Raw genomic sequence first — 20,941 nt, 5'->3', positions numbered from 1 at the left:
GTTCTTACTCTCTTCCTTTCTTCCTGCTCTCTCTTTCTTTCTTTCTTTCTTTCTTTTCTTTCCAGACTCCCAGATGGTTTCACGCAGCTCCTCAATCTGACCCAGCTCTTTTTAAATGATGCCTTCCTGGAGTATCTGCCGGCTAACTTTGGCAGGTAAACCCATGCATGTAATCATTAGTGTTTCCTTGCGCATGAGGGTGTGTGTGTGCACAAGTTGTGCGATTGTGTTGGATGGGATGTTTTACATATTTAAAGCACCAGAAGCTATTATTAAGTGTCACTTGAAATGACTGTAAAGAATCTTAATAAAAAGAATCCAGGATTATCAGGCTTTTTGCTTTATGCACTGCACCTAAAATTTAAATAAGTTGGCTTGAAAATGATCATGTTGCATGTTATACAGTGTGTTGGAATCAGCCTGAGGCTTAAGCGTTTTATGGATGTTTGTGTTTGAGGCAGCAATTATATGTTTTATCATGCCTGGGTAGGAGTACATGAATGATTAACTACAATTACCAATTTTAATTATGAAAACATATTTTTTTAAAAATTGTGTATGCTAATGTAGTGTATTTTCATCTCACATAAATTTACAGTCTATTCTTCTATTTTTTAAATTAATTACTTAATCCCTCCTCACATTAACCCATTCAGAGGCATGATTGAATTTATAAATTACTTTAGCACTTCAGGATTTCCCTAAAGTGACTTTAGCATCAGTGTATTAGTAGCACTGAAATGCATCCTACAAACATAGAATGGACTTTTTACAGACTCAAGAGCTGAATAGTGTCAGTAAAAACAGTAACTACATGTCTGTGAGCTTTGTTTACTTGACGTTAAATAATCAGTGAAGCTGGCTATTGTTACCTCTGAGTTTAAAGCCTTTTCACTAACATTTTCTGTTCAATATCACTGTTAAATGCAATATAATACAAATAAATGTCAGTCAACCACAGGGGGGAAGTTCAGCAGATCATTATTGGTAACAGCTTTGTTTGGTGTGAACATTAACACAGCATTGTGAAACTGTGCACGCTCCAAAAAACTGACTGCTGAACCCATTAATATATTTTCTAGGGTTGTAACTAACAATAATTTTTATTGTTTATGAATCTGTCAATTATTTTCTCGAATTATCAATTTGTTGGTCTATTAAATTTCAGAAAAAGGTTAAAAAAAAAATGTTGATCATTGTTTCCCAAAGCCTAAGATGAAGACCCCAAATGTCTTCTTTGGTCTCAACCAACAGTCCAAAACCCAAAGACTGTCCTAAGCTGGAATCAGAGAATTTGGCCACTTTTTCTTTAAAAAATGACTCATCAATCAATCAATTATCAAAATAGTTGGAAGATATGGAAGCTCATACATGACAGAATTCTTGCAAACTGAAACATATCCATGATGGTGCTGTGATGCTGTAGTGATGATAATTTTGGTGATCAAACATTTCTGATTAATGATTATATATAATTATGATCACTGATGAGGAAATAGGTGAATTACATGGGGCCTGTTTTTCCTTAATTTAATGTTGTCTGACCATCCATGACTTTCCTAGAAATGTTTGTTGGCAACCGGCAGAGAGAATTAATCCAGTAAATAAAGTTTTGGCTTATGTACCGTATGTCTGTTTGTTAGACTCTCCAAACTACGGATCCTGGAGCTGAGAGAGAACCACCTGAAAACCATGCCAAAGTAAGTACAATGTGTGTGTGTGTGTGTGTGTGTGTCTGTGTGTGTGTGTGTGTGTGTCTGAGAGAGAGAGAGGGGGAAAAAGAAAGCAAAAGAGTTTCAATTTGGTTTTTTGCACTCCACAAATTACATCTCACACACATCTCTCTCTCTCTCTCTCTCTCACACACACACACACACATGCAGATGCTTTATGATATTACTGAGCTTGCGTGCTTTCCCAGGTGTCCAGATTAAAACTATATTTATCTCTGGCAGCTGTTCTTGAATACTGATGAAGCCAGTTTTAACAGGAACGTGTTGGCCTTAACAGTTTTAAATGTTTCCTGTTCAACATCATGTAGCAGAATTTACCCCCGTGTTCGTATCCACACGACGGCCACAAAAGATGCCACTACTACAGCACAACTGATCCTACTTACAAGTATTGTGTGTTTATCCAAAGCCTGATATATCTTATTTATCTGTGTCGTAGACTTCTGTTGTTGTCCAAAAAAAACAGGTCAGCTCTTCACTTTCTACTGAAGTTACTTGAGAAATTTACAATGTAGTACAAAGTCAAGAGGTTGTGATATGTAGCACAACAAGCTTGCGAAGCTCTATAAATGGCACCGCATTCTAGCTCATGCTCAGTGGCGTCTGCATTACACAGCACTACTCTCAGGAGACTGAAAATGGCTGTGTCTTTGGTGCCGTTTCTAAACAAACTACCATGTCCATACTCTTCAGGGTGAAGGAACATGTCACCCCGTGCAACAGTGTGGCTCATTAATGTGTTTTTAATAGTACTTGGACAACAACAAAGATCTATAAGATATATCAGGGTTTGGAAATACATACGATACTTGTAAGTAGGATCAATTCATTGCTGGTTTGGCTCTGCATATGAGATTTGCTGATGATGGGAAAAATATAATATGAGGTTGATGAAGGGGTTCTTTAGCTAATCTAATTGGGACCTGCATACATCAGACAAAAAAAGGTTGGGAACCACTGCACTACAGGATGCAACAGTATTATTACCAGGTGTAGTTTCATATTGAATTGTAATAATCAATGTATTGTATTCACTCCTCTCCTATCAGGTCCATCCACAGACTGACACAGTTGGAGAGGTTGGATCTGGGTAGCAATGAATTCTCTGAACTGGTGAGTGTGTTTGCTGTCGTATTTTACAAGTTAACAGAAGTGCTGTGTATTTGTGTGTACGTTTGACATCGAGATAATCCTTTCTACCTATGACAAGAAGCTCAAATATTAATGTCTTAGTAGTCATATGTGCATTTACCAGTTGAAACATCTTTATATGTGAGGACATGAACAGGAAATAAGGTAGAAGGAGAGAGAAGAGTCAGAAATACAGATGCTGTGTCCCATTTCAGGGGCTGCCTACTTCAAAGTTCACATTTCAAGACCCAGTGCGGCATTCGGTGAATCCTCTGTAGACCATCTCATTTAGCAATGAGGCACAGGCTCAGTTGGACCCTGAAATGGGACACGACGACATGGTGGAGGAAGAGAGGGCTGGATGGAAGAGAGACTGACAGGATGTGGCATCAGGGTCAGACAGGAAGTCGGTTTTGACAGGAGTAGGTTGGCTGTATATGGTCTGCTTCCTGCCAAGAGAGAGAAGGCATGGAGGGTGCCAGTCTCACCCACTCTGCAAACATTTTTTTTGCTTTATTCATGTCTGCCAAAGTGGAAGTCTTCTCTGGATCCAATAATTCAGATTTTTAGGTCTCCTACTGTGTACTTCCATGTGCATATTTGTTGTTGTTAAGTTATGTTCGGTCAGTATGTGTTGATATGTTTTACCCTGTGTGCATGTTAGCCGGAGGTGTTGGAACAGATCCACAATCTAAAGGAGCTGTGGCTGGATAACAACTCTCTACAGTCTATACCAGGGGTAAGAACACTTTCAGCTCTCACTGTGAAAGAAAAAGCAGCACTGGAAATATTCAAATGACATTTTTATTTCATATTTATTGCATTATTTAATTTCCCTAACTCTCCATTCTCTCCCCTCTTCTGCAGTCGATAGGGAAGCTTCGTCAGTTGCGGTACTTGGACTTAGCTAAGAATCGTATTGAGTCATTGGACACAGACATTTCAGGCTGTGAGGCCTTAGAAGACCTCCTGCTATCCTCCAACATGCTGCAGCACCTCCCTGACTCTATAGGTGGGCACACGCACATGCATGCATACACAAGGACACTCATAAACATTCACAAGCTGTTAGAGCTACCTCCACAGAACCAAAATGATCTTACTGTTGTGCACTTTAGAGAGGCATTTAAATCCACACCTGCTCAAAGGAATAGAAATGTGCTTATTTGCTTTCATGCCAAGAGTTGGTTTAGAAGATCGATACCATTCTCATGGTTGTAAGGTAATTATGAAACTGCAGCCAGCAGCTGGTTAGATTAGCTGAGCATGAAGACTGGAAACAGCTAGTTTGGCTCTGTCCAAAGGTAACAAAATCCACCTACCCCATTAGATAAAAGTAGATAAAATGCCCTTCCCAAGGGCATTCTGGCAGTGAAAGTAATTACAAAAACACTGTTGACACATGCTTACGTCATAGTCTCCGTCTTAGCCCACTCCTTCGCTACTGTTGCAGCTGTTAAACGGTGGATAAATTGTTATGAGCATCAAACAACCCCCGCAAAATGACTCGTTTCATTGTCAGAATTTGAACCAATTTGGTCTGATGATATTTGGAAAGTCTAGACGAGCCACACAATTAAATTATTTTATCCCCTTTCAAGTTAGCAGAGAGCTAACCGGAAGTCTGCATTCATGCATTCATCCGGCCAGTGTAGGAATGTCAAACCCGACGCCAGATTAAAAACTCGTGTGATTTATCTTCTTATTTATCTCTCCACAAGACAGTGAATTAGCATGTTTCTCAAAATGTTGAACTATTCCTTTAACCCCTGACGGAGCTGTGCAGTGGCCAGCAGGGGAGAACTGCAGCTGTGTTGAACTAATCCCGGGAATGAGTGTGTCTAACTGTGCGGATGTCAGTTAGCAGAAAAAAGTGAAAATGAAATGACAATACAAATGAAAGAATGTGAAGCGTTTGGTGTCAACTTTTGTGATTAATAACGTTAAAAGAAAAGGATGTTAGCTTTCAGAGCTCAGTGTGTATTTATTCTAAGATCAGAGTTACTTTGAGCGGTTGCGTTTGTGTGTCTGTACGTGTGTGTCTGTGCGCGTTTGTAGGAATGTTGAAGAAGCTGACGACTTTGAAGGTAGATGACAACCAGCTGACCTCACTGCCTAACACAATCGGGAGGTAAGAAACCAGCACACGCAGACGCACACACATGCACACAAAGCAAAACGGATCATAAATCCCAATTCAAGCCATTCAAGCAGAAACCACCTTCAACATTCTGTTTTTTCTGTCAGATTAGATTTTCTCAGCAGATTATTGTTTATCTTTGGTGGGTTGTTGTTTTTTCTTGTGTATTACTGTTAGTTGCTGTGTTGTTTTGCTGGCTGATGATTGGGGGGTTCTGTGTGTTGTGTTTGCTGCGTTGCCGTGGCGTTAGTGCGAAGCCAAAGCAAGGGTGAGTAACATTAGCCTTGTGGATCCAGGGGTGTGTTCAGAGATAGACAGATGTTCAGCTGCGTCACAGATACAAACACACAAGATTAATAAATACACGGGGCTGTGGGAAACATCTTCGATTCATTCAAATTACATGCAAACATAAATTTTAATTCAATTTCAATGCTTAAAGTGATAATTCATGTTTACCTCCCATGATTTTTTTTCAATATTTGGGCTTAATATTTGCATAAAATCCAGATCTTGATTTGAAAATGAGCTGAACCCAGCCCAGCTAAAACCTACAGGGTTGAGACGGAAATGATTGCATGTAAAAGGATTACAGTAATGTGTTTACAATAATTCTTATTATAATCCATCACAGTGCAGATTCAATCACAATAATCAGATTAGTTGCTTTTGAAAAAAGAAAAAAAAAAAAGAGTAAACATCTGTTGAATAAAGCAGAAACGTTTTTGAAAGGAAAATACAATCTGGATTCAAAATGACTGAGTCTTTTTGCATAGAGCAGAGATCTCACATAAACATTAAACTCTGCTCACATTATAGACTGCAAATAAGAGTAATTTGCCTTTTTAACTCCGTGCTTGATAGATTTCGGAAGAAAGGTAATCCAAACAAGACTCTAACAGAAATATGTTTGATTAAGAATATTCCTTTAACTTAACTTTTCCTTTCTGCAGTTCGAGTGGTTACATGGATTACGTTTCTAATCACAGTACGAATCAGATAAACTGTGATGGATTACATTTTCAAAAGACTCTACAGATGCTATTTACTGACATGTACTGTTTTTCACTGTGTGTAACGCTTTGTATCTGAGCACTCTGAAAACATTTTGTCTTTCTGAACAAGTCCCGGGTTTTAGCTTCAATAAGTAGTACTGTAGATCCATTACTTCTCCTGTGATAATACCATAAACACCTTATAATATCCCTCGCTTACCCCTCTAATTGATTAAGGTTTTCTTACTAATGATGAATGTGATCCCATCATTACCCCTCTGTACATAGGACAACTGTGTTTTCCTAACTTACTAATAGACTCATACTTACATATTAATGGACAAATGTATCTGTGTGAAGTCAAAGCACAAATTGATATGTGTACTATATATGTATCTGAGTATACTGTTGAAGTAATACAAGCTTCATCCCTTTACTTCAGCCAGGACGACATCCTGTTCCCCTCTAGCTACTTTAGCACTACAGCATACTGTAGATACTGAATACTATAAATGTATCAGGCTTAAATTATAGATAAGTTACTTCTTTTTACTTTTGTACAGTCAAAAGTGGCTAAAATAGAATAAAAAGCAGGTAATCTTACCCTCAGATGTCCACTGGATAGGGCTCAGAACAGACTGCTTCTTCTGCAGCCACATTCCAATATTATTTAGTTGTTTTCCTGACATTTTTTTGTGTTTTATCATAGCATATTAAATTGTAGTTCATTTTTGTTCAGTTTGGTAATGTTTTGTAGCTGTACTTTACTTCTTTTAATTACTGTATGCACTATGGCATTTTACCTTTATATTAAATCTATATTTACTGAATTGTGTAGCATTTCCTCTTCTTCTACACAAACTCTGGAGAACAAGTGACAGAAAAAGTAATTTAGCTACTGTACAAATTCAATAACAAAATAAGTAATTGCATCATGTAATATTAATTCAATCTCAGCTGTTGCTCCAGCAAAAATCGATCCAGAACTTAAGATTGTGAATCCGAACAGAACAACACATGTGAGCCCAACAAGGGTTATGACCTTGGAAGACATCAGCACACTGGCTTCAGTGGCAGAGCGCAGCCTCATCAAGTGGACATCAGGGTTTACGTTTTATATTCAGTCTTTATAATATTAGAGCTGTGAGTGGTGCAGTATATACCATGTTGAAGACTGAAATATGGACAGCTACTCCCACTGTTGCATGTACAGTAATGTATTGGCCATTTTTTTTATTTACTTAGACTTTTCCAGATATTTTTGTTCAGAAGAAATCTCAAGCTTAATTGCCATGACTGATGTCTGTGAGTTCAATCTTGTGTAAAACTATATTTTTGCTCATTTAGCTGATACTCCAAACCAGAAGGGACTTAAGATTAGTTAAAAAATAGGTTTTTAGTTTCTTATTTAGCAAGTGCAGCACCCAAACAAACAGAGAGAGCTTGCATGCTGCAAACAAAAAGATTTGAATGAAAAAAACTTAACTTGAACGTACATCCTCTTGCTTTAAAGTGACAGCACTAACCACTGAGCTAATGTGCTTTCCCATGACACCTGCTATTGCGTTTAGATTTCAAGGCTGGCAGTACATCTAGATATAGGATAAGAAACTCTCCTCTCCTCTCCTCTCCTATTTTCTCCTCTCCTCTCCTCTGTCAGACCGTATGGTGGCCCAGATGGTCCGGGCCATTGGGAATAATAATAGCAGACTAATGCAATGTTAACAGTGACAGTACATTAATGTAAAAATGTTGTCTCATTAGCATTAGCCTGCTGTTAGTGTGCTGCTAGGCCAATGATGTCAGTCAAAGGGGGGTCAGGGAGCCCTGCAGAGGGCCTGCCCTGGATGTTACTGTGAATGGAGAAGTTGAGATCCCAGTTGAAGAATGTCAGGCATCAAAGAGGGAAAAATGGGACAAAAAAAGATGAAGGGTGGTTGGCAAATGAGACCAAATTTATGTCAATATGAAATTAGTTGAATTGATTGTTGATTGATTAATGAATTGATTGATTCTTCAATGTGATGATCTTTTGCTTCTCTCAACGCTCTCCTCTTCTAAGTTGTCTGCTACAAAGACAAATGTTTCCTTCTCATCATAACATGTTAAAGGATAAGGCTGGTGCTCTTCTATGTTTTTTCTCATTGTCAACAAATCCCATGAAAACACCAACGATGTGTCAATCTGTCAAAACTCTTCAACTTCCCTACTATGTCTGTGGCTCCCAGCCCCGAACCTATCTGTTCCTCCTGAAGACATAAACGGACTAAAACAGACTATTTCACAGCAGCAGGATGGTAGATGTGTGTGTGTGTGTGTGTAACATGTCAGCCAGTGCAACAGTGTGGCACATTGATGGAGCTCTATGACACAGAGGAATAAGTTATATCAGGTTTTGGGTGCAGGCAATAGTTGTTAGTAGGATAAATTCATCGCAGATTTCGGTCTTTTCACAGGATTTGTTGACAATAGAAAAAAATATAGAATATTACCATCCTAATCCTTTAAAACTCACATCTAAATCATCTGAAGTTGCAGCAGAGATTTTACAACCTGCAGAATAATTTCTTCTCTGTCTTTGTCATGTTCTCTCTTTGCATCTGTTCCTTTCACTCAGTCTGTCTCTGTTGGAGGAATTGGACTGTAGTTGTAATGAGTTGGAGTCGCTGCCTCCCACCGTCGGCTACCTGCACAGCCTGAGGACCTTCGCCGCTGATGAGAACTTCCTGACAGAGCTGCCCCGGGAGGTAAGGAGATAAACACTATCTAACCTTGATATGAGTCATAATACTCTAATGTGGCTCAGGGAAAGAGTGTCTCTTATTAAGTACTAGCCTCCGCTGTAATGTGATCTGATGGATTATGGGTGTGTGTTTCAGATCGGTAACTGTAAGAATGTGACGGTGATGTCGCTGCGGTCCAACAAACTTGAGTTCCTTCCTGACGAGATCGGGCAGATGACCAAACTACGAGTCCTAAACCTCAGTGACAACAGGTATAGACACACACACACACACACACACACACACACACACACACACACACGACCAAACTATGACTCAGTAGTGACAATAAGTGTGCAAACACACACACACACACACACGCATGCAACACTTTGTCAATGACCGTTTTTGCTTCTGTAGTCGCTCTCACGGCCTGCAGTTACCATGGGAATGGATGAGTGTGTTGCCATGGTGACGTGCTCTGCAGGCTGTACAGTGTGTGGGCAGAAGAAACATCTCTCTTCTCTTTCTCTCCCCTCCCTTCCTCCGTCTCTCTCTCTCTCTCAGGTTAAAGAATCTACCGTTTACCTTCACTAAGCTGAAGGACCTGGCAGCTCTCTGGCTCTCTGACAATCAGGTATCTCTCTCTCTCCTCCCACACACTCTCCCAGAGCCTGTACCCGCAGCACGAATACAATCAGCTACACACATATTAATCACATAACCAGGCTTTATTTGAGACAGGTTATTAGTAGATAAAGGCTTTCATTTTTAAGTTCTACGGGTTTATTAGTGTTTATATCATATTTTTTCTAAGAAGCCTCTCTCTCCTCTGATCTGCTCCCATTTGCCGTGTTAATATGCTGTTGCTGCACTTTATGCAAAAAACATCTTCTCTATTTGTTTCGGATTAAAAAACAAATCTTTTAATCCTTAAATTTCCCTGGAACACTTCCATTGTGAAACAGGTGCAGGAAGTGTTGTTTTATTATTTAATTAAGTTTTACTAGCCCAATAATAATAATAACGAAGAGCAAAAAGCAAAGTAGAGTGGGTCATAATGATTAAAACACTGTGTAACATCAGTGTTTATGTTAAAAATGAACTCAGATCAATAGAGTGTTGTGCAAGTACACATTTTACTGAATTTACAATGTCTGTCATTATTGTACAGTTATTGGTAATTTCATTTTCTCCCTATTTTTTCCTCGTTCCTTTGGGTCTGGCCTTTATTTTTTTTCCAAACACAGCATATTTGCTTTCTGAGACTTGGCCATTACTTGATTGCTTTTATTTGAGAATTAATTATCAGTCTGAATTAGTTATGGAGCTTCAGCTTGTACAATGTGGATGCAGACTGGCCGGAGTTCATAATGACTAAAACAATCTGAAGCAGCTGTAGGTTGCGCAGTGGAGTGAATGAAGCACATAGAGCAACACATTGCTGTTAATGATGATATTAAAGTATCATTTGTTTCAACTATACTAAGATTCAAGTTAATAATATTCTTCATGACATTTTAAAATCGTCTATGCTGCTAACGGTTTAATCAAGGTGTAATCACAGCTGATAAACGACAGTGAATTCATAACAACACTGGATTGTTGTTGACCCGCTAAAGAAGAAAAGCAAATTTAAAATTCAAATGCAATTTGTAAAATGGCAGCGCAGCATGACATTTACATGTGAGACAGCATAGCTTTTAGGTCGGATTAGTTGTAGATGTGAGAGTAAGGAATAAATAGGATCGTTGACAGTTCATACGAGATTGCTAATCTAAATGTATGTGTCTGTGTTTGCAGTCCAAGGCTCTGATCCCACTGCAGACAGAAGCCCACCCCGAAACCAAACAGAAGGTTTTGACCAACTACATGTTTCCTCAACAACCCCGACATGATGAGGGTACAATCTGTGTGTGTGTGTGTGTGTGTGTGTCTTAATGTGAGGGCATGGTTAAATGTATGTTTTGTATTGTTACACTTGTACTACAATATTAGCTTTTGTTACATTGTATGATGTCATGTGTGTGTTTGTAACCATACATGTGAATTGAATGCTGCAGGATTTGTGTATACCGGTAAATGTGGGTGTAAATGACAATCCACAGTCCTATAATGGCAGTTTTAACCTCATCTTTGATGTGTGTGTGTGTGTATGTGTGTACAGATTACCAGTCGGACAGTGACAGCTTTAATCCTACTCTGTGGGAGGAGCAGAGACAGCAGAGGATGACTGTGGCCTTTGACTTTGAGGACAAGAAAGAAGAGGAAGACAACTCTGGGAAGGTCAAGGTCAGCTCTCTCTCTCTTTCTGTCTGTCTGTCTGTCTGTGTCTCTCTCTGGTTGGGAGGGATTATATGAGACGACCAGGGTTTCTATTAGCTTTTTGCAAAGACAATGTTAACTAACTGGCCTTTGGAAAACCTCCAACTCTTGTTTTAGCATGTTGTTAGCTGTGTGGAAAAAACTCATTGATTAAAAAGTCAAAGGCACAAGACTCAAGGAGCATTGCTTTGCAGAATTCATTATATTAATTCAACAACCTGAATCGATTCAGTTTCAGATTGATGATCAGTTTTGGATCAGTTCAGCTAATATGGTGCAGCTTTATCCCACAGAAGCTCTCTAAATATATTACTGTACATCTCAGATCTCACCCCTCTGCAGTCGCTGAGGCTCATGAGTGCTGTAGTATTTAGAGCCATTTACTGTATATACAAAGGTGATGAAAAAGTTATGATTTCTCTGAGACAAATATATAAATAATTTATCTGACCCTCCTTTAATATTGTTAAATAATCTAGAAGATTTACATATTTTTGTGCTGAACCTTGAAATGATCTTTTAAGGTGAAGTGTGCAGTTTTTTTTCCCAAATTGCTATTATGTTTCTCTTGATTTCTGCAGTGTCTGAAAAAATATTGAGCAGTCAGTGCCACAATGAGGATGACAATGTTGCATGTTAGCAGAGGTTAAAAAAGTATATGTAAGAAGAAACTAGCAAAAGAAAGAATGACAACAAAACATATAAAACTAAATAATGAATAAGGAATGAGTCAAAGAAACATTTTAACAGATTTTATAATGTCTTGTTTTAGATTTTTTAAAGAATCATATGGCAGATTGACACTTTTTTTTAGCATTCTTACCAAATGCTTGCTCAGTGTACGTCTCTTTCGGTCATTTATTTTCCATTTCCATCTTTGTAGGTGGAGATAAACCTAAAGCGCTACCCAACACCCTACCCTGAGGATCTTAAGAACATGGTCAAGTCAGTGCAAAGCCTCGTGGGTAAGAGCGTACACGCCGGACATGGACACCAGCACCAGCTGAGCACAGGCACCGCCACCTCGGCAGGAACCAACATGGAACACACACACCTCAGCAAAGAACAGTACGAACCACCGTGGCCCCTTCCTCCCAAAGAGGTAGAAAACACACACACATACACACACACACATTCCCAGTTACACACACTTATAAAACTCATAAACATTAAAGTGTATGATCATAAAGGTCTCTCTTTTTGCTCATTTGATGCTAATATCAATACATGACTCAAAATGGACTTTGACAGGTGACAGACAGAGAGATGCAGGACTTCTCTCAGACTCAGTTAATGGATCAGGGATCAATGCATAACTCTGGCATCGAAATTCCCAAGAGGAAGGACAAAGAGGACCTGACAGAGAGCTCAGAGGTTTGTCACGTGTACAAACGTACACAAACAAACATGTAGTCAAATAGGATTATGGCCACATTAGATGTTGTGTTTTTAGCCTTTCGAGAGGCGGCTACGCAACTTGTACAATCAGATTCATGTTTGTTTAGAAACTTGTCTTCTTGCCGTGTGATTTTTACAGTTATCAGGGTAATATTTCACCACATCTATAAAAGGTTATACCTAAACTGATTATTCAAATGAGCACACTGCAAATGTCACAACACTAGATTGTCTGATATTTCCAAAAAAAAAGTAATGAATGGATTTACAGAGGCTGCTGAAAGATTAATCACACGTCAGTTTACAAAGCCTCATATAGTTTATATTCCACTCTGTATGTGAAGCTCTTAAATATTCTGTCAACTTCTACACGATTGCCAGTTTATTGCTTAAACCTAATTATATCTCAGGTGATCCCACAATTACCTAGTTCCACAGACTGACAGAGCACCAAATGTTTGAGCTCCCTATTCAGTGCTATTTAGTTGAGAAACATGAAATTATTATGTTTAAAATATTAATTAGCTAATTCTGACCTGTTTACCTCCCACGACTTATTTGGCTGTCCAAGAACGTTCTACTCTGGCTAACCGATGAGAACTTGTGTGTTTTTTCTTTCCAAAGGACTCGATGGGCGGCTCACCCAACGACATCCGTATCTCTGACATGAGGCCCACCCTGGTGGAGCCACCTATGTACAAACCAAAGGTGGTACTGCTGGGCAAGGACAAGAAAGGTATTGTATTATATTGAATATGTCCATAAAAACATACAAAATAGCACTGAAGCAAACAGGATTAGGTACAAGGTTGCGCACATACAATACACACTGTCATTTAATGTGGTCTATTGTAAAGCGCTTGGGGCATGTTGTAATAGTGTTCATTAATTAGTCATGGTGGAGAGCGGATTCATTTCATAGTGAGTGAGGGAATACCATAAAGCTCTGCAGAATATCCAGATCCCAGTTATATGTTTCAGCTTTTAGATCGACCCTTTTTACTTATTTTGCCCTCAAGGCCTCAGTTTCATCCGAGGTAAACCTAATTTTACTGCCCTATTAAAAATCTGTCTTTATGCTCAAAATTATTTAGTGCCTTAATCCCATCCACCGTAAGAAACAGTTTATTATCTCTTCTCTGTGACGAACTGTAGCTGTGTCTAATTCCTGAGCTCCTGTTGCAACTAAATCAGGAAAAGCATGTAATCATGTAATCTACTTTTTCTTCAGGGAACTCACTGCAAAACAGTTACAGCTCAAACAGCTTGTCTGTCTTGGTGAGGGTAAATTCTTAATGAAGGGAAATTAATAAGAAGCTTCATTTTGTTTATTCTGTCGAGATTTTAAATAGGTTTGACTCACATAACTGCCGGTTTGATACTACACCACTGCTTTTTAGTATTTACACAAGAATTTGACTTTGTTCCCTCCTTTATGCCTTTCTGCAAACGTTGGGGTTTGTTTTGATGCTGCTGTCTTTACAGGTTCCCCTTCCAGAAAAGTTCTTGATTTCAATAGGAACACTTTAAAAAAAACTGTTAAACCCATGTTTTATAACCAGGCCATGTCGTGCGTCAGTGCAGTGGACTCAATATTGTCCAAACACATAATAAGAACAGTGCAGGAATCTGGGTTAAAACACAGATGACAAGATTCAGAAAGTAATGTGGTTCTTCTACCTGAAATTCAGCCTAAACATCATCTTGGTTACAGTGCGAACTTCTTGTAATTTACAGTAGCTAATACTTCACTGTTGAGTTTTTAAATCCAGCATTAAGGTGGGAATTAAGAGTGTTGTTGGGTTATAACAAAGTCAAAGATTGTATATTTAACACCACCTTAAGTCTAAAGCTTTAGGTTCCTATGTGAGGACCCTCTCTAAGGTCTAACCTATACCTCAGATCAAACATTAGACAGGAGACGCAGCAACAGAACCTCAGGGGGATCCGTCGAGTCCGGGTGTCTTCTGTCAATGATTCAGTCCTGTTTATGCGGACTGTAAATCATAACCAGTAGCAACAGAACTTCAGGAGGATTCGTTGAGTCCAGCTGCTGAGTTGACATTTAAACACAAAATCAATAGACATGTATCAAAAGAAAAATTATTGTCCACATTATACAACCAGAAATTATTCAGCTGTTAATGGAAACTATATGTGTGTCAAGTCACCTGAACGTATACTTAGATCACTAACAATACATGCAGAGTCTCTTGAGATTGTGTACGATAGAGAAGATCTGAGAAAAGACATAAAATTCAAGAGAAGAGGAAAGGATTTTTTTCTTTCAAACATGACAAAGGCATTTAAGTACTTGTAAAAGAGGGCTATCAGAAAGAAGAGGATGTGACATTTTCACTGAACAGAGCTCTTTGTCTCTGTCCAGAGTCTACAGATGAGGAGGTGGATAAGCTCCATTGTCTGAACCACAGCGGCTCCTCAGCCACCTACTCCGACTACTCTCCCTCACAAGGCTCCTCGGGCTCCTCCAACCCGCCCGCCAACACACACTCACACACACACTCTCACCCACATCAACACCCACACCAACACCAGCACCAGCACCAGCACCAACACACACCCGCCCTGCCGGCCCCCAACAAGGACCAGGCTCCTCAAACACACTGGACCAACAGGTACTCACACACATACACACACACACACGGTTCATGTTCAATTTCATCTCTGTCCCTCACTCTATCCCTCCCTCCAACTATCTATCATCTATTCTTCTCTTTCCATTCCATCCCCCCACTTTCAATCTCCTCTATCTATCACCCTCGTACATCTCATTCATCTATCCGGTCGCTCAATCCATCCTCTCCTCCCGCCCTCATTCCTTCCATCTTTCTGTGTCTTTCTCATCTCTCTCGTTTGCTCAGTGAAGGTCAGAGAGACTCATTAGGATGCTGCAGACCTCTGTTCAGGAATCTCTCTCTCTGCCTCTGAACCCACTGCTTCAAAGCTGTCCAGTCCAGACTTCAATAATGTTACTATCTAGAGGGGTTTTTTATACCAACACATAAAGAGGCTTGGTCCTTCTACTGATGTTTTTAGCCTGATTGGAGTGGATTCAGGGTAAAGTTTGAAAGAATTAGCTTGAGAAATAGCATGGGAATAGTGTTTTGAGTTCTAATAAGAAATGTTGCAGCTATAGACAACAATAAATGTCTCAACTTACATTGTGTACCATATTTATGACAGTTTGCTGTGATGGAAGACCTTTTTCATTGTTTCATCATCTCTTCTAATGTTGAAAACTCATTTCTTTGTCCATTCTCTTCCCATGCAGAGCCCCTGCAGGTTGAAAGCTCGCCTTGGTATTTTTTGACATTAAAGTTGTTATTTCACATGCCCTGGGGCGGTACCGATCCCAATCTGTATACTTGTCCCTTTGTCTGTGTACTTGTGAAACTTGGTATTTGCATACTGCAAGTGGCAAGGAGGGAGGCTAAAGGCATTAATATTTTATATTCCAGGCTGCTCTTGGAAACATTAATTACAACAAACATGGTTGTTGGCCAAATTGATCTTTTAGAGAGAGAGCGGAGAAAGTTACGCTGTTACCAATGATTAAATATACAGCACAGTACATAATAATAATGTAGCGTGGCATTTCAGTATAATTCAGTTTGTTTTATTATTTTCCAACATAATTTGCGATTAATATTTTCTGTCCTTTTTAGACTGGCCCAGTCATTCCCCAAGCCCATTGACTCCAAGCCCCTGTTATCTCAGCGAGAAACCCCTCCATCAGGAACCCTGCAGCAGCGCGGCGATCGACGCCCGCTGAGCGAGCCTTTTGACTGGGCTGAAGCCCCTCATTATGACAACACAGGCTTCGATGCTGAGGAGTCTCCTCTGGACGGCCCGTCCTCTACTACGAGCCAGGGAAACCCGCCTCTGGGCTCCAAACCCCGCAGCCAGTCGACACATGGCCGCCGCCCCCTCCTCAGGCAAGAGCGAATCGTAGGAGTCCCCTTGGAGCTGGACACCCAGACACTCCCCTTCCACAGCAACCAACGCTCTACCCCGGACAATGACCCTCAAGGCTCTGCAGGTCCTTCACAAAATCCTTGGCAGAATTGGACCCGGACCCCAAGCCCACTGGAGGACAGGACTGCCTTTCCCTCCAAACTGGACCTGACACCCACCTCCAGCCCCAACCCTGACCGTAAAGTGATGGACCCAAGGTAACTGAAGCAAGAAATGATCCATTTTCCAGCTTAACAGTACCTCGGTCACCACTAAAATGCCTTCATGACCCTCAGGGTATACAGGTTTTCATTCCAACCAAACACTACAGCAGCATTTGTACACTTCATTCTGGTTGAAGATCCAGTTGTTGATCATCTCAGTCTACATGAATCATATATACATCTATATGTTTACATGCTCTGTAAAAATCTGAAACTCTTCCAGCTTTCACAAATTTCACTCAAATAATTAATAATAATTTGAGCCAATCAACCAATCAACAGATAATCCTTTAAACTTTTATGGTCGTTATCAAGCAAAAAATGACCAATATTCACTGGTTCCAGCTTCTCAAAATGTGAATATTTTCAAAATTTTTCAGTTTTATGTTGTTAATTGGATACCTTTGGGATTTGGACTTCAGTAGGACAAAGCAATTTATTTGAACATGCCACTTTGGGCATTCTTTGACCTTTTTTAGACTAAATAATTAATTGATTCATCAAAATGTAGTGTTGAGAGTTGAGTGTTGTGCAGAAAATGTGTTGTTATGAAGCTGTTTCTTCAATTCTGTTCTCATTATTGTGACTCTGTATTATCCTTCATATTTTTCCAACGTCAGAATCATGACATTAATAGGGCCTCAGACCTCTGAAGTGCCACCAACATTTTGTCTGAAAGAGAGTGAATAATGGAGTGGAAACAAAATGACAGCTTAGTCTGATTATCAGGCTATAATGACAGTGTGTCACATGGTCTTATTTTCTGCTCATACTGTTATAATTCTGCTAATCATTTTGGGTTTTTTCTATTATAACATCTCTTGTTTTTTTGTCTAAGGCTGGAACAAGGAGCGGGGCCTTTGCCCGGCAGCTGGACGTACCACGACAATCAGGGGGAGCAGAACAGAAAGGATCAGCTAAGTGTCACCGGGGGCAACAAGGTAACCGTGGTAATGAGTAAAAGCTCGGACCGCCTATCCCCCATGATGAAGGAGACCAGGTCCAAGTTTAAGAAGTCACAGAGCATCGATGAGATTGACATCGGCTCCTATAAAGTCTACAGGTAGATTTAGTATTGCGATTATGTTTCTTTTGAAATATATGTCAGGGGATTATAAGTCAGGTGATTGCAAAGTGGGGTCTCCTGCATAAACATTAATTTGATTACAGCTGTCAACGCTGATTTCTCTTGTTGTCTTCGCTTTGTACAGTATTCCTATGGACAGCTATAGTTCATCCATTGAGCAGCAGACCAGTTTGGACCGTCAGGAGCTGCCTGGTTCTATGGAGCAGACCAGCATGGCACGGTCCCAGTCTGCACCCATGTTAGACGATGAACTAGTCTTCCCGGGACATGGATCCAGCAACCAGCTGGGACAGAACCAAAAACCTGCCATCCCACAGAAGGCCTACCACTTCGACCAGAACTACAACCCCCAGGTTAGCAGCTTGTGCCTGTCTTAAATTTTGGAAATAATATATGTGCTTTGTGGGGAAAAAAATCAAACCTCACAAACTTTAAAGCAGCTATAATCAATATAATTTATAATAAAAATATATCAAATAACGTGTACTGTTGGAGGTATCACTCGTAGTGATGAACCTTGGCTTTACTGAGCTTCATAGTGAGTTTCAGCTCATTGTTTAGCTGTCCGGCTGCAAATTTACTGTTTTGGTTCACTCTCACTGCTCTCATAGTGTCGTTTTCAGCTGCAGCAGGCAACTGTTTTCAGAGAAAAGGCTCTAAAACCCCACTGTACACTACCTGCTCAGCACCAAACAGCAAACAGGCACAGTTAGCTCTAAACTAGCTGGTGAACATAGCAGCGCATTTAGCAGCTAAAGAGCGAGACATTTCCCTCAGGAGTCGATTGAGACCAAAGACAGAGCTAAAAGAGAGTGAATATTGGACTTACATTGACCAGGTGGACAGAAACATGACTGCAAATGACTGATAATGTTGATCCATAATGGTTAGATGTGTAAATACACAACTGTATGCTTAGAAGTTCAACATAGCAACTTAAAAGATAATGATGTGTCAGTGTTGTGTTTGCAGCTTGTTTCCACTGCCCCCAAATGGCCAAAAAAATCATTTAATGCAGGTTTGAATAACTTAAGCAGCATTTTGTGGGTCGCATGTTTTTGATTTTTTTTTTTCTTTTTATCATTATTTTTTTCTCAACAAAATATCAAAACCAAAAGAACCAAAAGTCACAATATTTTGCATGACATCAATGTCTGAAAACTTTCAGGGATTTACTGGTAACAATTCTAACCAATCAGGTGACTATGGACCGCCGAGTCCCTCCGCCCTTCCCCAACACACCAGATTATGTCAACCACTCATCTAAGGCCTTGGAGTACATCAATCAACCAGGGAAGACATTACCCAAAGAGTTAGTGAGCCCTCGGTACCGTGCTTACCCACCGCTGGAGATGTTTTCTTTCCCCCAATCACCGATCAACCAGGACGGTCTGCCCAGCCAGCAGCAGCCAATACCATCTCAGCGTTCCAGGCCAGGGTTTTTGAGGAGAGCTGATTCATTAGTGAGCTCTACAGAGCTCGCCTTGTTCCGCAGAGTCCATGAAGCCCAGCAGGAGGCGCTGCAGGAAGCTCAGTACAGACAGCAGGTTGTATTTGTTGTGTGCAGAATTGTACTTATTTGCCTGCGTGTGTGTGTTATTCCTACTGACAGAAATGAATTCATCATATAAATGAGGACAACAATATTTGTTCTTTACCCAGAAAATATATCTTAGTCCCATGTATATGTGATCTGGTATCAATATGGCCATGACTCATGAAAATATTTGTTTGTTTAGACATCATAAAATATCACCAAGTTTAGTATAACAAATGGCTTAGAATCAATCAATTGTTGAAAAACTTTCCATTTTCTAGCTCATTTGTTTTCTGATGTACACAACCATGTTTAAAGGTTAAATCCGGCGAGATTGTATATTTTTCCTATTGGAAACAAATCCCACGAAAAGTCCAAAACCAACAATAAATTTATCCCACAAACAAGTATAAAAAAACTGAAAACTAAAACCTTTACTTCTGTTGTACTAATGATCATATGCACCAATAAACGAGGTTAAATTCCTATAAATTTACATTCCGTTATGCCACTGTATTCATATAAATAACATAAATTCTTACAAAGGGTGGATTCTTTGTCTTGAACTTAATTTCTATGGTCTGATGAATTTTCCCTCTTCTCTCCTTAGGCGGACCCCCCTCTTTATGGCCGGGCTCTTGCCTACTCCTCCCCCATGGAGCACTCCGCTCTCTCCAATATGGTCGACAGCCAGAGCCAGATGCTGCACAACAAGAGAAACGGCCGCTACGATGACGATTACCCCACCTACCAGGAACAGAAGAAGCCCATGATTGGTTATCCAACAAAGAGCCTGACTCAGCGCCGTCCCCTGTCTGCCAGGAGCTACAGTACCGAGACCTACGGAGCATCTCAGGTATATCGTCTGTTTGTCACCTAAGCTGCTGACGTGAGCTGTTTAAGCTGTGTATCTATCCATTCATGTCTCTATTTTATACTATTTTAAACTTTCACTCACTAAAGTGTTTTAACTTGTGGTCCCATAAAATACAATATTTCAGTCCAAGAACTATGTTACAATTATTAAATTAATAGAAAATGAATTATTAATTTATTTATAGATTTACAGCCTCAAAGACCAATTGTGAGAATATCTAGGAAAAGTAAACCAATAGATGCATGCAATAGTCGCAGAAGATTAAATATTTGTTGATAGATCACCCATCTGACAGAGATATAAACCTGGCAAGATAAATTGTCATCTTCATAACAACAGAAAGAGGGCTCATACTTTATTTCAGAAAAACAACAGCGTCGGTTGTTTGTTTAATTAGATGTAAAATGTCAAATATATGTTCTGTCGGTGTTTGAATTTGACCCTGTTTATGTGGGTTTGCACCTGTTTCCCACCAACAATCAACATCGCTTGATTTAAATCATAATCATGACATTCCCTAACCTTAATTAAATAGTTTTGGGTTCCTAAAAATAAAATAAAAATTTCTATTTTAACACCTATAATGCTCATTTTGTAGGGCACTGACAACCTACCGTGTCATAGAAGAGTAAGGACTTTGGGTTATAGTATGTGTGTGGCTGTATGTGACTGAGTGAAAGCATTTTTATTCATTAATTTTCAGCCATTGACCTGGGTTGTGGTGGCACAGGTAGCACAGATGTCCTTAGCTCCAGCTAAAAACCAAGACATTCCCAAGTCTATCAATAATTCCTCC

At 39.7% G+C, this 20,941-nt stretch overlaps 1 protein-coding gene across 4 annotated transcripts in view; it reads left to right on the top strand.

The window, feature by feature from the left end:
- Nucleotides 1-20,941, top strand: part of lrrc7 (leucine rich repeat containing 7) — a 75,238-nt gene that overhangs the window by 38,022 nt on the left and 16,275 nt on the right. For all 4 annotated transcript variants that reach the window (XM_067596337.1, XM_067596335.1, XM_067596338.1 and 1 more), the window contains exons 5-24: nucleotides 66-155; nucleotides 1,644-1,700; nucleotides 2,783-2,846; nucleotides 3,529-3,603; nucleotides 3,732-3,876; nucleotides 4,923-4,995; nucleotides 8,617-8,746; nucleotides 8,879-8,994; nucleotides 9,290-9,359; nucleotides 10,526-10,625; nucleotides 10,890-11,014; nucleotides 11,931-12,149; nucleotides 12,299-12,421; nucleotides 13,070-13,181; nucleotides 14,832-15,081; nucleotides 16,132-16,638; nucleotides 17,483-17,707; nucleotides 17,856-18,084; nucleotides 18,931-19,278; nucleotides 19,879-20,124. In XM_067596337.1, coding sequence (XP_067452438.1) covers nucleotides 66-155; nucleotides 1,644-1,700; nucleotides 2,783-2,846; nucleotides 3,529-3,603; nucleotides 3,732-3,876; nucleotides 4,923-4,995; nucleotides 8,617-8,746; nucleotides 8,879-8,994; nucleotides 9,290-9,359; nucleotides 10,526-10,625; nucleotides 10,890-11,014; nucleotides 11,931-12,149; nucleotides 12,299-12,421; nucleotides 13,070-13,181; nucleotides 14,832-15,081; nucleotides 16,132-16,638; nucleotides 17,483-17,707; nucleotides 17,856-18,084; nucleotides 18,931-19,278; nucleotides 19,879-20,124 — 3,304 coding nt within the window. The remainder of the gene's footprint in view (nucleotides 1-65; nucleotides 156-1,643; nucleotides 1,701-2,782; nucleotides 2,847-3,528; nucleotides 3,604-3,731; nucleotides 3,877-4,922; nucleotides 4,996-8,616; nucleotides 8,747-8,878; nucleotides 8,995-9,289; nucleotides 9,360-10,525; nucleotides 10,626-10,889; nucleotides 11,015-11,930; nucleotides 12,150-12,298; nucleotides 12,422-13,069; nucleotides 13,182-14,831; nucleotides 15,082-16,131; nucleotides 16,639-17,482; nucleotides 17,708-17,855; nucleotides 18,085-18,930; nucleotides 19,279-19,878; nucleotides 20,125-20,941) is intronic.

The sequence above is a fragment of the Thunnus thynnus genome, chromosome 8 (assembly GCF_963924715.1).
Source record: "Thunnus thynnus chromosome 8, fThuThy2.1, whole genome shotgun sequence".
Lineage (NCBI taxonomy): Eukaryota > Metazoa > Chordata > Actinopteri > Scombriformes > Scombridae > Thunnus > Thunnus thynnus.
This window is presented reverse-complemented; position numbering and strand designations above follow the sequence as displayed.